The 16,831-nt window shown below is 45.8% G+C and overlaps 1 protein-coding gene across 1 annotated transcript in view; it reads left to right on the forward strand.

Moving 5' to 3' along the window:
* Nucleotides 1–16,831, forward strand: part of IGF2BP3 (insulin like growth factor 2 mRNA binding protein 3) — a 643,796-nt gene that overhangs the window by 34,858 nt on the left and 592,107 nt on the right. Inside the window, exon 3 of the mRNA XM_085631537.1 lies at nucleotides 15,637–15,685. Coding sequence (XP_085487663.1) covers nucleotides 15,637–15,685 — 49 coding nt within the window. The remainder of the gene's footprint in view (nucleotides 1–15,636; nucleotides 15,686–16,831) is intronic.

Genomic DNA, 16,831 nt, shown 5'->3' on the forward strand with positions numbered 1-16,831 from the left:
GGGACATTCGCCAGTCGCTCATTGTCCAAGCGCAGAGATCTCAAGGCTTTGTACGGGGTGACCATGTCTCCCAGGATCGAGGGGCCTTGTCCATTGAGAAGCTTGTGGGCGATGCACATAGCCTTAAACTCGATCCTCTCTCGCACTGGCAACCAGTGGAGTGCCTTAAGTGCTGGTCTGGCGGATGATCTGGAGGGGAGGCCCATCAGCATCCGAGCAGCTGCATTTTGGATTCGTTGCAGCTTGCCCAGAGTAGCTTCAGGGGCTCCTAAGTAGACAGCATTGCTGTAATCGAGTCGTGCAAGAACCAGTCCTTGAATCAGGAGTTTCCTGGAAAGAGGGGGGAGCAGAGGAAGGATCTTGCGGACTGACCTCATAAGTCCGAAACAGGTTCCAGCTGTTTTGATAGCTTGGGTTTTCATTGATAGGTCTGGTTCAAGCCAGACCCCCAGACTCTTAATTTCTTTTCTGGGGGCGGGTACCTCACCCATGGTATCTGGCCAAACGGATGGTGGAATTGTTGACCATTTCTTGCCCATCAGCATGACTTCTGTTTTGGACCTGTTGAGTTTGAGTGAAGAGTCGCACATCCAGAGGTGGATTTTCTGGAGGCAGTGCAGAAGATTATCAGGGCATTGGTCTAGATGTGAGAGCGAGACGACCAATTGCGTGTCGTCCGCGTAGCTCACAATCTTAATGCCGAAGGGGGCAACTATATCCTCCAAAGGGGCCATGTAGGCATTAAAAAGAGTAGGACTCAGTGAGGAACCTTGGGGAACCCCACTTGTCAGAGGAAGGGAGTCAGAACGGGAGCTGCCATCCCAGAACTGAAACGAGCGGCCCGACAGGAAGGACTCTAACCAGGCCAGCGCTGTGCCCCAGAGTCCTGCCCTGGCCAGCCGATGGAGCAAGACTCGGTGGTTCACCGTGTCAAAGGCTGCACTAAGGTCCAGGAGGATCACTGCCACTGATCCCCCCTGAATCCAAAATGCACCTTGCCTCCTCGATGACAGCAAGGAGGGCGGTGTCTGTGCCTTGGCCAGGGCGAAACCCCGTTTGGGACCGTCGCAGCAGATTGTTCGATTCCAGGAACTGGGACAACTGAGTGTTGACTAGTTTTTCGGCAATTTTGCTGATGCCCGGAAGGAGCGAGATTGGTCTATAATTGGCCAGGTCGGCGGGGTCCAGTTGGGGTTTTTTAAGAAGGGCTTTGACTACCGCTCCCTTCCAGCTAGGAGGAACGATGCCTTGGGAAAGAGAGGCATTGATCAACTCCAAAACTGAAGGGACAATCACAGGAGCGACTGTTTTAAGAAACCTCATGGGGGCAGGATCAAGGGGGGAGCCACTTTTCATAATGGCCAGAGCCTTATCAACTTCGTCCGATGTAACCGCCCTAAAGGCATTAAGCAGCGGGCGAGGGGCGCCTACCGGACAGGAGTCATTCATCACATTGTCCCAGCAAGGTAGCTGACTAGGCTGCGGGAGTGAATCTAGGATGTGGGAAATTTTAGAGTCGAAGAATTTGGCTAATTCTTTGCTCCTGTCTGGACGGGCCACGGTCAGTGGTGGGGGTTCAGGAACCTCTAGAAGTTCTTTGACAATGAGATAGGATCAAAAATGCCACTAATTCCGCAAGAGAATCCTATCATCATAGTAGGAGGCTTTAGAAATTTTCAGAGCAGATTTGTATGCTCTCACAGTCCTCCGGTATACATCTTTATTGGAGTGAAGCCAATCCTTCCTCCACAATCGCTCAGCTTTTTTACATTCCTTCCGGAGGGCTCTGAGTTCTGAGTTGAACCAGGGGGCTGAACTTGTCTTTCCGCTCTTGTCTTCGCGGGTTTTTATAGGTATAATGGAATCCACTTCCTGAAGTTACGATCAGCTGTAATAGGGTCCCCGGTAGCTTTCTGCCAAATTTGGTAAATTCCATTCATTAATTCGGGCTGTAGTCGAGTTTCGAATTCCTATGGGAATTTACAAGGGAAACGCGCTTTTTCTCGGCTCCCACTTAATGGATAACACCGAAGCTTTCAATGTACAAGACTTAACGTGACACTCTTTTGGAAACGTCTGTGAATATTCGTCAAGCAAAGCAAAAGATGATAAAGGAAAGTCAAACCATTATTCCTATGGAAACTAGGTCCAAACTAGAACTACCTATGTAATATTTCATATCGGTACCCTAATATAGGTTCAGAGAACATCGTACTCTTTCCCTAAACCATCTCCCCTTCATTTCATATGAACGAGCCTTATAAGGACACAACTCCAAATAATGACAGAATGCCTTTTAGGACTAAACATTTCACCTAGTTCTATGAAGAGGGTTGGTTCTGCCCGAACAATATTGCTAAGACGTCATACTTGGCTCATATGAATAATTTGAGTACACTCTCTAGGGGGGCATACTTCACCTCTCCTATCTATGCACAAAGGTTTAATCCCCAGCGTCATCCTCATACTGAAGACAAAAAACAAAATGCGGCTGACCAGGGTTCAGCACCTCCGTTCCAATGTTCAAAGAAAAGTACAAAATCTGCGCCACTACCTCCGGAGTCCGCCGCACTCCCACTCCACTGGAGATCGAATAAATCGATTCATACAATAAGGGAAGGTGCACCAAGGACAGTCATTAGGCGTCAAATCAATTAGAAAGAGTATCCTTTATTGCTTTGTAGTGTTAAAAGTAATCATCAGCCATGATGATTACTTTTAACACTACAAAGCAATAAAGGTTATTCTTTCGAATTGATTTAACGCCTACTGACTGTCATTGGTGCACCTTCCCTTTTTGTAGGAGTCATCCTCATACTGAACAATGGGTAACATACGCACATAGACTGTATAAATACAGCACCTCTTGCTAACAGTAGGCAGGAGGGAACCAAGAATTCAAGGCCGACACACTGACCAGAGACGCTCCGGCATGCCATCGCTCCAGCTGACAGTGGTCTAACTATCCCTTGCAGAGTGTCCAACTCAAGCCCAGGAAGCAGTCCCACACACTCACTATTCAGGTTCGACTAAATCCTAGCGGGATTTTTGGCTCTTAGAATCTAGACTATTAGGCTGTTAGGCGTAGTAGCTCTTTCACACCTTACTTGCATGCTAGGTAAACTTAGGTACACCTAGACAGGCACCTTGGGAGTAAGCACTTTATTTTATAAATGCATTTTATATTCATGTAGGTGTTCATGACTATTGCAAAATGGTAGAACAATACTATTCCTTTTTATTATTCACTGAACTGCTGATACTCTATCTCTGCTACTGTTTTCCAGTTGTAGCAGCACATTTGTTTTAGATGAGAAGAACAGCGGTACCATAAATTCTTATTGTAAACACGCCCAACTGTTTCTTCTGTGTATCTCTCTGAGCAAAACAAGCAAGCACAAGTGACTGGGTGAAAAGTGGTATATTGTTTCTACGAGTCTGAGGTTATTGTGTTCTGAGGTTGCAAAAACTAATCTCTCTGATACCAGGAGATTCTAGTAGCACTACGAGCTAGCTAATGCGAAAACAGGCTAACATATTCGAGGGGGTGAACATAGTCAATCTGCTACTAGACCCACAGTTTATCTGCAAATGCGTAGGTCCTGCATGAAGGTTACTATTGGAACTACACTACACCTAATGGCAACTGCCAGTAAGTAAACACAGTAAAAAAAAAAAAAAAAAAATTATATATATATATATATATATATATATATATATATATATATATATATATATTCATATGTCACTGAAAAAAACGAGGTTTTAAAATGTTTTTGTAAGTGATATTTTCACCTAACTCAAATGTCTGTTTTATTTTTTTTTGTTTTTTTTAATTATAATGTAGAGATTATTGCACAAATCCCACGGGTGGCCAATCCCGCACTGTGTAGGATTGGCTACAAATTCTGGCCATCACAAAATAAGGGGTATCCTTTTAAATAAGTCATACGTAGTTGCTTTAGCAAAGGTTTAAAACATAATATATAAAAATCCTGGCTTTTTGGCCATGTCAGGATTTCAATATATATATAAAACAGACATATTGGCATTGTCAAAGGTTCGCTACAATGTTATGTTAAACGCATGTCATATTTACCATTAACCAGTGGAACCAGGCCCCATAACCAATTGCGTCTAATGTTAAATCACAGATACATTCATGAATAGTAATTGTCAATGAAAGATTTCAAATGAAGCAGTCCATCAAAACGACAAACTTACATTTCAGTCTTGAACACTCTTCAGGACACAACATACAGCCATAGGAACAGCCACAAAGCGTCCCTGTACTCCAGCTGAAGGGTATACAGTTCCAGCTCTAAGTGCTTTGGAAATGAAACTCTCTTGGTCATGCATTTCATGACCCAGGAGACGTACTTTGTATTTTTTTCAAAAGTCCCCCAGAACATTTTGTGTGTGTTCACCATCATGAAAAAATATCGCAGCACTCTCCTTGGGATTTCAATTGTTTATTCAATTCTCCATCCCTCTCCTCCTGCGCGTTGCAACCATCGCAGACTTGCTCATGGTAATTAGCGTAGTCACTTTTCAGTATAAATTTATATATCTGATTTATATATCTGAATGCCACTCCACCCATAATGAGGCATTGTGGGATCAGTCGTTCAAATAAACATTTAACATAAAATTACTTATGACATTGGTAACGGTGCCATGATATTATGCCCAATTCTTACCGGCTTTAACAGTACGCAGCAAGGATGTTCAAGCCTCTTTCCTTGTATCTTTATAAAAATTTGAACACTTATCACACTGCCAATTTGTTAATAAACATTTCTATTGAGTGTCGTGGTCATTAGCATGTCTGTTTTGATATACATTCCATCATTTTAGTGACTTTTAGCCGTTAGGTCATGTGTACACTCTTACATTACTTTGCGTGCTGGCGGACTTGGTGTCCAATTTTTCAGTGTCAATAATTCTGTCTGGGCTAAGTGCCATTGTCCATTCTGTGCAAACATGCCATGTGGCTCATATTTAGTACTTTACTACTGCACTAAATTACCGGACTAAGTGTCCAATGACTTTGTGTTCCTTTGAACTGTGTTAAGCTGCATGTTTTTGTCAATCCTGTACAATCATGTCAATTTACAACTAATTCATGACTCGGTGCCACTCCACCCTCCAAATGCCAACTAATTACACCAATATTCTTATACTCATGGTCATCTGTTCTAACATCAGATTCGGCTAGTCACAACATTTGAAATTTGCATTTCATAGAGCCAACTCCACCCTAATGCTTCACATGCCCTGGAAAAAGAACATATGTACAGTTGATGCACAAAATGAGATGAATGTTTATCTTTGTCCCCATTCAGTTCCAGTGGGATCTTTGTTTTGAATCTTATAATAAGCCTGGATCCTAAACATCTCAATGTTAACGTCTTGTTGCCTCCCCTCTCATGTGGTGGCACGGTCATTAGGCCACAGTAGGTCCTATCCAGCCATGTTTACCTTCATGCGTTTGCATATGTTTCGCAATTGCATACGTCGTATCCTTGTTTTGAGTCGCTCTAATATGCTCCCAAATGCGCTTTTTCAGTAGTCTTATAGTGCTTCCTATGTATAGTTTCCCACAGAAGCAAGCGATTAGATAGACCACAGATTCACATGTGATCACTTCATTGATGTTGAATGCTTTGCCTCGGGGATCAAGGATGGTTTTCAAGTTCTTCCCTATTTTACATGCCATGCATGTATTACATCTTCCAAATCCTTTCTGTAAGTTCTTCAGAGGTCTCTGTTTTTTTTAAAACCCCAAACTGCTATTTACCAATGTATCCGATAGTGATGGCACTTTTTTAAAGGATATTTGTGGGCGTTCACCTAGTTTAGCTCCAATAACTGGATCTTTTTTCAGGACATTCCAGTATTTGTTTAGTATTTTGAAACTTTCTTTGCTGTATGTTAATCATACGAATAGTCTTGCTGTTATTCATTATTCCTTTTTTGTTTTTTATTGATAAGAGTTTGTGCCCTCGTTACATCTCTTGCTTCCCCATGCTAAATATCACTAAAATTGTACCCTCGTTTAAGGAATCAGCGCTTTGTCTCTTTGAATTTTTATTCAATTTCTTTTTCCTCTGAGCAATTTCTTTTCATCCTAATAAACTCGCCATACAGTATGCTTTTCTTTAGGGAGTGTGGATGAAAGCTCGAGAAATGGAGCACACTGTTGGTGGCTGTGCCTTTTCTCAAGACTGGCCTGAATCTTGTTGGACTCAACATAGACTTTGGTATCCAGAAAGTCCATCTCAGTGGCATTGATATAAGTAAACCTCAGACCCACTTCATTATTGTTGAGAATGGCTAGATATTCTATAAGTCTGCCTCAGTACCATTCCATAGAAGAAAATATTTGTCTATGAAGCGCAGCCATAGTGCTACTTCGGCTGTATATTGGTAATTCTCTTCTCTCCAAGCTGTTTTTTTCCCATCACGAGGTTTGCATAGCTTGGAGAGAAGGAAACTCCCATGGCGGACCCGCAACACTGAGTATAGCGTTTTGTTGAAAATAAAGATGTTGTTCAAACATAGTTTGATCATTTTCAATAGCATTTGGGTGTGTTGTAGCTCTCCTATGGGTCTTTGTTTTAAAAAGTACTTCACAGCCTGCAACCCTATACCATGGCTTATCGACGTATAGAGGGAAACCACAGTGATAGTAACAAGTAGGTACTCTTCCTGCCAACTGGTTTCCATTAGAATCCTGAGCAAGTATCTGGTATCTTTTTATATTGAAATTCAAAGTAGGTACTATCGGTGCTAGAAAGTGGTCCACGTATGTGGCCAGATTCTCGTAGAATGATCCGCAACTCGATATTATGGGGCGGCCTGGTGGTTTGGTCAACGTCTTATGCACTGTAGGCAGAAAATAGATGTTTGGTGTTATCGGATTCTTATTCTCCAGAAATGTTGTTTCTTCATCACTTTAGTAGACCTCTTTCACGCCAGTTTTCAAGTTTGCTGTTTAACTCCAGTACTAGATAATTTACTGGATTCTTTTTCAGTATCTTGTAATTTGTGCTGCTACTCAGTTGATGCATTGCTTCTTCAATGTAATCGTTCCTTTCCAGTATCACTATATTGCCACCTTTTATCCGCTGGATTTATTTCTATTGAGTTGTTGTTCATTAGTGACTCGTGCTTTGCATTCCTCCTTGGTTAGATTCTCTCTATTGTGAACATGTTTGATGTGGCAGATAAAGAAGTGATGGAACACAACTGGTTTGTGAAAGGTATCTGTCCGATTCCCTGGATGTAGGATCGGTCAAAATTTCATTTGTTTTTAAGTTTAGAGTTAGGGTGGTGTTCTGTGCTAATGCCCATTTCTTCCAATATTTGGAGGTCTGTTAACTCTGCCTCATCCATATCATTTGCTAGTCCATAGGCCGCTCAAGTTAACTTATGCAATTGTATGTTCATGTGTATGCTCTGCTTTCATCATCTCTCCACTCTGGTTTCCTGAAACGTTATTAAAATTCAGTTTGTTTAAGAATTTAGTTAATTTGAGCTTCTGAAGATGTTTTTCTAGACGGAAGATAAGAAGACCCTTGTTCAACAGACTCTGTTCTGCCTTTGTTAGTACATGTTTGGACAGATTAATGATCAGATCAGGTTCCACTTTTTCACCAGTCTATATTTCTTTGCTGTTCGATTGCGCAGGTGGTAGCCCATTGCTCTTTCCGGAGCTTCTACGCGTCTTGTCGTCCTCTGCTCCCTGATTGTCCTCTTCCCTTCCATGTCGTTGGTGCGTACTCACTCACGTTCTTTATTGAAACCAAGAGCAACACATTTCAGCTACCATCGTATCCTTTGTCAAGTTTACAACGGGCGGGGTAAATAAACTATTCACAATTCATAAAAATAAACTTACTTTCACATTCAAGTGATGCTATCCTCCAATTCATACGTTTATAATGCTCGAGAGGGAGACACCTACTACTTTTAAGTAAATGCAACACAAGCCTAAAATTAAGTGATGGATTCTTTGGAATTGGAATATAACCTTTTCAAATCTTAACTGTCAAATAGTTATAGACACAGAAAACATCTTCTGGTGCCATGGATAGTTCATACAACAATATGTTCGAGGCATGTGGGCTGCTGAATTCATATCTGTGCATAGATCGCCGCCTAGTGTTGGGTCCGGATGTTTGCACGTTGTTGTCCTGGAAGAGTTTTCGAAGTATCCTTGGATAGGTGACTCCTCCCCTGGACTACAGTGCGCATGGGCATCCTCTCCATCCTCAGATTGTTTTTTTTCCGCCATTGGGTTCGGATGTGCTTATCTTGACTCAAGTTAGGAAAACCTTTTTACAGGCCAAAAGGCCTTTAGTTCGCGTCGGTACTGTTCCCGATCGGTATCGATAGTATATTGTTAGTTTACTAACTTCCAGAACCAACTTTTTCGCATTTTCCCCGACCATCGACCCTTCATCGACGATGGAATCGAGGACACCATTCAAGCGGTGTCCGGTATGCAATGCAAAATATCCCCATATCGACGTCCATCCGGTGTGCAACAAATGCCTTTCACCGGATCACGACGAATCTACATGTATGGCCTGTGCCCGATTCCGATCCAAGAAGAGTCTTCGGAATCGACGAGCAGCAAGACTCGAAGCGCAGCAAGCGGCACCGGCCCCAGCCAACATCTTCAGCGCCGAAGACGTGGAGAACCTACCCTCCAGCCCCGCTTCCGAACACTACTCCGTATCGGAAGACGTCGAAGAACAACTCTTTTCCAGAGATGAAGCCGACACCGAGGTAGGAGACTACAATGAGGCCTTAGGGGCCGAAGAGAGTAGCTCTGGTGACGAGCCAGGCCTACCCGTACAGACTGAGGATATCCCAGTGAGCCAGTCTATGGACCCGGTCGAGGGATCGCCTTCGGGCCTTACCCAAGACCTATCCCGCAGTTCTTTGGCCCCGCCTTCTGGCCCGGCCTCGGACATTCAGCGGCATCCATTACTACCCAAAAAGGCTGGTTTCCCTTCTCCGAAACCGAAAGCCGCATTGGTTCACCAGAAACCGAAACCGAAAGTAACGCTGGTCAGATCGAGGCCCACCACACCTTCGACGCCAGCAAAACCCGTCGGCGCCGACCGCACCGAACGAGATTTTGGTGCCGAGCTTGCAGCAGCCGACGTCGGCGCCGACACACGGAAAAAGAGCTTCGGTGCCACCAAACCTCCTCGGCTACCGGCACCGACACAATCGGCTCCGACCCCAAAGGTCAAACTGCCTGCTGCGTCGCACCCCGCTTCGACAGCACCACCAAAGGCACACTCATCAAAGACGTCGACTCTATGACTCGCCGGCACCGAAGAAGTCCACGGCCGCCTCTACGGGAACGGCCGGCACGAAGTACTCGATGGCACTCCAGGTGCGGACCGTTGCTGCGCAACGCACCAAACACAAAGCAGTCCTCCAGGACACGTCAGGCTCCGAGCCGATAAAAGCTCCATCGACCTCTTCGGCACCGACCAATATCACTTTTGGCCTGCCGCCATCCACGGCCCCAAAACTGTTCCAGATCAGAACACGGGTCACCCACACCACGTTCACGCCTGCCGAACGCTCTCCTGCGGAGTCGTCTCCGTCACATGTCATCGACGCCGACACCGGCAGGATGGTGCTCCACAAAAGGAGAATAACTTCAGAGTCAGCTTTGGACTCCTACCGGATCCCGCTTAAGAAAAAGCTGCCGGTGACTTCGGAACCAGTTCTTTCCGAACCTCTCCACTCCTTTTACCAGGATCCACAGTCCTTCTCTCCCACACACTCCGACACTGACGTTTTGGAGGACTACATGGGTGACCACGTCCCCTACCCCGGAGAGATGGACCCTGAAGGCCAACAGGACCCCGACCAAGCTTGTGATGACCCTGTGGACTCGGGTGCACCTATGGATACACAGGACCCGCAACTCTATGGAGCAAAAACATCTCCCACAGAGGACACTGCCGCATTCAACGCCCTAATTGAACGTGCTGCGGCCAATCATGGGGTGCAACTCCACTCTGACACCGTGGAGGACGACTTTCTCATGGACACTTTCGCATCCTCAAAGGAATATAAAAACTCTACCCATGTTAAAGGGTGTCCTCAAACCAGCAAAGGACATCTTCAAAGAACCCACCAGGGCAAGAGTAATAAACCCCAGAATCGACAAATACAGGTCGGCGCCTGGTGACCCTACCTACATTAGAGGCCAGTTACCTCTAGATTCCATTGTAGTGGCGAATGCTCGCAAACGGGCACACTCGCAAACAGGCGATGCTCCTCCCCGGACAAAGAGTCCAAGGTGCTAGAGACCTCCGGCAAACTGGTTGCGGCCCAGGCAGCTAATATATGGCGCATTGCCAATACTCAGGCGCTCCTCGCCCGCTACGATCGAGCACACTACGACACACTAGAACAATTACTCCAACATCTCCCTGACCAATTCAAAGAAGGTGCAGAGATCCTCATCAGGGAGGGACAACTCCTCACAAACACATCCATCAAGTGTGCACTGGATGCCGCAGATACAGCTGCCAGAGCCATAAACACTAGCGTCATGTTGCGACGACACGCCTGGTTGCGAATCTCCGGATTCAAACCTGAGGTGCAAAATAACATCCTCAACCAGCCTGTCAACCCTGACTACTTATTCGGGCCGGAGGTTGACACCACCCTAGAGAAAATAAAAAGACACGGACACTGAAGTCCATGGGGGCTCTTCAAACGCAGTCCTTTCGGAGCGGCTCCTTTCGTCGCCCCGGAAATAGAGGAGCAGGTAGAGGACAGGGGTCACAGCAAACCTACAACAAAGGAAACACACAGAGCACCTACGATAAAAACACCCGGGGTGGTTATCATGGCTCAAGCACAAAGGGCAGAGGACGCAGTTACGGCAACACCAGGTCCTCCCCCAAGAACAAACAGTGACGCCCTCTCCCTTCCTCCCGACCACCTAACACCTGTCGGGGGAAGGCTACAAAGGTTCCTGTCCACGTGGAACTCCATCACCACGGACAGGTGGGTCAAAGACCTTATCAAATACGGTTACTGCCTAGAATTAACCTCCACTCCACCCACAATACCTCCAAAACACCGTCCTATGTCCTCAGAGCACTTAACGCTCTTACAGCAGGAGGTGCTAAGCATGCTACTAAAAGGCGCAATAGAGGTCGTACCCGTCCACGAGCAGGGTACGGGGGTGTACTCCCTGTACTTTTTAATACCAAAAAAGGACGGGTCACTCAGACCTATATTAGACCTGAGACCCCTGAACCGCTACATTCTCTCCGAGCATTTTCACATGCTCACTTTACAGCAAGTCCTCCCGCTGCTCAAACAGGGAGACTTCCTGGCCACACTGGACCTCAAGGATGCGTATTTCCACATACCCATTCACCCCTCACACAAAAAATACCTCAGGTTCACTGTTCAGGGGCAGCACTACCAGTTCAAAGTCCTTCCCTTCGGCGTGACAACAGCACCCAGGGTTTTCACAAAGTGCCTAGCTACTGTGGCGGCACATCTACGGAGGCAGCACATACACGTCTACCCTTACCTGGACGACTGGCTCGTTCAAGCAAAGTCGGCCCAGCAATGTGCCAGCCACATGTCCCGCACCATTCACCTCCTTCACAGTGTGGGATTCTCACTAAATTACCCAAAATCCCATCTCCAGCCCGCACACGTACAACAGTACCTAGGTGCGACTATAGACACTCTGGCGGCCACAGCTCAGCCAAATTTAGTGAGGATGAACAGCATGCAAATGCTGATTTCCAAGTTCAAACCCCAACACTCCCTTCCTGCGCGAGTGTTCATGCAGTTGATAGGCATGATGGCCTCCTGCATCTTCATAGTCCCACACGCGAGACTACATATGCGCCCGCTTCAGGAGTGCTTAGCACGTCAGTGGAATCAGGCTCAAGGACAGCTGAAAGACCTAGTGTTGGTGAGCGGTCGGGCATACAACTCTCTGCATTGGTGGAATCCACAAAACCTTTGCAAGGGCCGACCGTTCCAAGAGCCTGTTCCACAAATACTGACAGCGGACGCGTCTCTCCAGGGATGGGGAGCTCATGTACTCCACTACACAGTGCAGGGACTATGGACAACACAACAGAAGAAGATGCACATCAACCTTCTAGAACAGATGGCAATCTTCCTGGCTATGAAAGCATTCAAAGTACACTTGTGCAACAAAGTCGTGTTGATCCGGACGGACAACATGACCGCCATGTACTACATACAGAAGCAGGGAGGAACACACTCTCCACAGTTGTCTCATCTGGCTCAGAGCATGTGGAAGTGGGCCATTCAGAGGAACATGTTCCTCATGGCAGAACACCTCCCCGGCAAGGACAACCAGATGGCGGATCTGCTCAGCAGACACAGCCACCAGATGCACGAGTGGGAGTTACACCCATCAGTACTCCAACCGTACTTCCAGCAGTGGGGTCATCCAGAGATAGACCTATTCGCCACAAGCAAATGCAAAATGCCAAAGCTTTGCCGCCAGGTTCCCACATCCGCAGTCGCAGGGCAATGCGATATGGATGAACTGGTCCGGCAGATTTGCGTACGCTTTTCCCCCAGCACCACTGATACCGCTGGTGGCACGCAAACTCAGACAACACTCACTGACACTCGTCCTGGTTGCTCCAACGTGGGCACGCCAGCCGTGGTACACCACCTTTCTCGAACTTTCCGTGGTGCCGCATCAAAGGCTGCGGATCAAACCCGCGCATTTGACGCAGAACCATGGAGAGATTCAGCACCCAGATCCGCAACAGCTGAACCTGGCGATCTGGCTCCTGAAGTCCAAGAGTTTGGCTACCTAAACCTGCCACCTGACTGTATGGACCTCATTACGGAGGCCAGGAGAGCTTGCTATGCAGCCAAATGGAAAAGGTTCGTCATTTGTTGTACTAATGACATTAACCCGCTAGACGCATCCATACAAAACATAATTTGTTACCTCTTACACCTATACCGATGCAATCTGGCGTACACCTCTATACGTGTCCATTTGACCGCAATATCAGCCTATCTGCAAACCAGGCAGCACCTCTCTCTATTCAGAGTGCCTGCCATCAAAGCATTCTTGGAGGGACTCAAACGAGTCATTCCACCAAGCCACCCACCGGCTCCAATGTGGAACCTCAACTTGGTCCTCACACGCCTGATGGGTCCACCCTTTGAACCTCTACACTCATGCGAGCTTCAAGATCTTACCTGGAAAGTAGCTTTCCTAGTAGCAATCACCTCTTTAAGAAGAGTTAGTGAACTCCAGGCACTAACCGTTCAAGAGCCATTTATACAGGTTCACGCCAACAGGGTCGTACTACATACCAACCCCAAATTCATGCCCAAAGTGGTATCGCAGTTCCACATGAATCAGACTATTGAACTGCCTGTTTTCTTTCAAAACCCACAAACTGTCGCAGAAAGAGCACTCCATACACTAGACGTGAAGAGAGCCCTCATGTATTATATCGACAGGACTAAGATCTTTAGGAAGACAAAACAACTTTTCGTTGCCTTTGCGCCACACCACAAAGGTAACGCTATCTCCAAAGCAGGTATAGCCAGATGGATCGTTAAATGTATTCAAATTTGCTATCAAAAGGCTAAACGCACATTAACGATTCCCCCACGAGCCCACTCAACACGTAAGTTAGGGGCCTCCATGGCTTTCCTAGGAAACATTCCCCTGCATGATATATGTAGAGCAGCCACCTGGTCCACTACACATACATTTACCAAACACTATTGTGTAGATGTGCAATCAAAACAGCAGGCAGCTGTAGGACAGGCTGTTCTCAAAACACTTTTTCAGACCGCTGCAGCTGGCACTGGTAGCCGCCGCTAATAGAGGGCACTGCTATGTATTCTATGCACAGATATGAATTCAGCAGCCCACATGCCTCGAACTGAATATGCTACTTACCAGTATGCATCTGTTCTTGGCATGTAGGGCTGCTGACATTCATATCGCCCTCCCTCCTCCCCGGCGCCTGTAGCAGCTGCAGCTCTCAGAATTACTGTAAGCATGGTCATCACTTTCTGTATCTACTCCATCACTGCCACAATGGCGAAAAACAATCTGAGGATGGAGAGGATGCCCATGCGCACTGTAGTCCAGGGGAGGAGTCACCTATCCAAGGATACTTCGAAGACTCTTCCAGGACAACAACGTGCAAACATCCGGACCCAACACTAGGCGGCGATCTATGCACAGATATGAATGTCAGCAGCCCTACATGCCAAGAACAGATGCATACTGGTAAGTAGCATATTCATTATGTTCCCAAGAAGGATAGTTAATCACAATAATACCGTCATATTGAGGCGGCACCAAATATAAATAAATACAGGATTATTACATTGTAAACATCGGCTATTTCGACTAAAATCAGTGCAAAAAGCTATGGTTCAACTAAGAAATGCATTTTTGGTGGTAATAACTTTGTAGTTTGGCGACTCTTCATGAAACTTTTCAAAAAGTGCTACTTTTTGACCAGTTTGTGCATGGAGAGTTTCAGGGTGATCCGTCAAGTAGGGGCAGAGAAAAGAGGGGGTTCCCAACACTCATTTTTCCCCTGTAATTTTTCCATAGAACTTCAGACACCACTTCAGCCTAAACCGCTGAATGGATGTACACCAAATTTGGCAGGAAGTTAAATCTTGGTCCAGAAAGTGTGCACTTTGTGATTTGGTTTAAATCTGCTCAGTAGTTTTTGAGTAATTAATGCTCAAAAACCAAATATATATCTAGGGCCGTGGAAACTCAGCGGATCCAGACGGATCTCAAGTGGAGATCTAATTGGCTCCCCCAATTTCCCCCCCCCCCCCCAATATGACTATGAACTGGGGGTGCCTGTGGAGAATCTGTCATTTAGGGAAGAGAGCCCTACGCATGCCTCCTCAAATGTTGTATAAACTGTGCTAAAACAACCCATCCACTATGGCCTAACCGAGGGGTGGGGGTGGGGGGGGGCTTGGGGGGGGGGGGGGATGGCAGTTTATTGAAAAAAGGCTTCTTTTTTTTTTAAATATATGTTTCAGGACATGGATATCTTTGACAGCAGTCATGCAGATCTTCTTTTGCTCTGTCGGCTACCGAAGTCCTCCGGCAAACAGATACATTTGGATTCCTAATTTCTCAAAACTATAGATATGGATATACACCATATCACAAAAAGCATGGTTTCTGGGTAAAGCAAGCGTTCTGCCAAACTGTGTGTAATTCTGTCCAGTTTTATTTTTTTGTGGCGTTCTCTGAAGCGTTTTGGGATGCCTCCTTTTCCCGGCCCCCCAACTTGACTGATCACAGTGTAAATATTTCACAATACCTTTACTGTTCAGTTATGCATACCAAGATGTGGTCATGCGAAGAACATTGCTGTGGATATTGTTGCAACGCAGTCAGCAGCATGATAGTAAACTTGTATGCTTCTTGGCTCCATAAGTTGCTGGTCATTCACATGGATTTCTAAGACATTTATTATACTCCTTATTCGAAGAATGTGTATCTTAATCCTTTCTTAGTCTTATCGGTCTTTTAGATTTCTTTTTTGTAACTCTGCTGTAATTTATTTACAGGAGCCGAAAACTACAGATTAGAAACATTCCCCCGCACTTGCAGTGGGAGGTAAGAAATATAGCATCATTTTAAATGGTTATGAGCATGGTTTGCCATTTGCTGCAATATTTATTTGTGCCCTAAATGCATTCACTGCAGAGTAAATTAACTGGGTAAAATATATCTTCGGTTGAAAGGTTTTGAAAGCCTAATTAATTTATTCAGAAGTACTGAATTTGCATTTGAAGAATTTGTTAGCATTGCTGTTTCAACCAGATAGTGTTGTTGTGCTCCTGGCTTTGTTCTGGAATATATAAATGTGTGTAGTATCTTCATGTTTATAGTGTTGAAAGAATTATGCTGTTCCTCTGAAGTGAGAGGTAAAGGAAATATAGACCAACCTGACCAGAGTGGTTCAAAGTTGGGAATCCATTTAATTGGATTATAATGCCCTCACACACCGTCGGGTGTTATGCTTAATCATCGGGCTGCTCCTCATCGGGTCGGCGGTGCAATACCCGACGGGCTTCCTATAGTAGGGGCACTTTAGCGGAGATCTTTTTCCAACAGCCGTTTGGTGAAGTGGGGATGAGGGGTCTAGTGTGTGTAGATGAATGTGTGTTTCAAGTGCTTCTAAAATAGGGTTGGGAGTACCTACGACAACAACTTTAATCAAGGGATCTCCTACCCTAAGTAAAAACAAAAGATATAAGGTGCTAGGCTGAGGTTATGTCTCAGGTTATGGCGCTCTTGTATGTGATAAGTCAATATGTTTCTAGCCAATTGAATAATCTGCGGGCGATTCGCCAGGACCAAACCAGGAGATGTACTATCTAAAACTAAAAACCTCAAATGGTGGTGTGGCTCTCTTCCTCCTTTCTTTCCTCCCTTCTTTCCTCATAACACCTCAGATGATCAACCCCTTGGGGACCTTACCCCTACTGGCTCCCCTGACCCCTGGGATGATTAGTGTCCCAGATGTCCCTTACACCCCACAGGATGATATTTATCCCTCCAGGCCTTCCCCTCCAGAGGACAATATCGGCTTCAACCAGCTCCTTCACAGAGCTGCCCAATACCACTGGGTTGCCCTGCATACAGACCCAGTAGAGGAAGATTTTCTTATGGACACCTTCGATACCACACAAAGGTCAGCAACACTGCCCATGCTTAAAGGGGTCATTAAGCACGCAACAGATCTTTAAAGACCCAGTT

The sequence above is a fragment of the Triturus cristatus genome, chromosome 10 (assembly GCF_964204655.1).
Source record: "Triturus cristatus chromosome 10, aTriCri1.1, whole genome shotgun sequence".
NCBI lineage: Eukaryota > Metazoa > Chordata > Amphibia > Caudata > Salamandridae > Triturus > Triturus cristatus.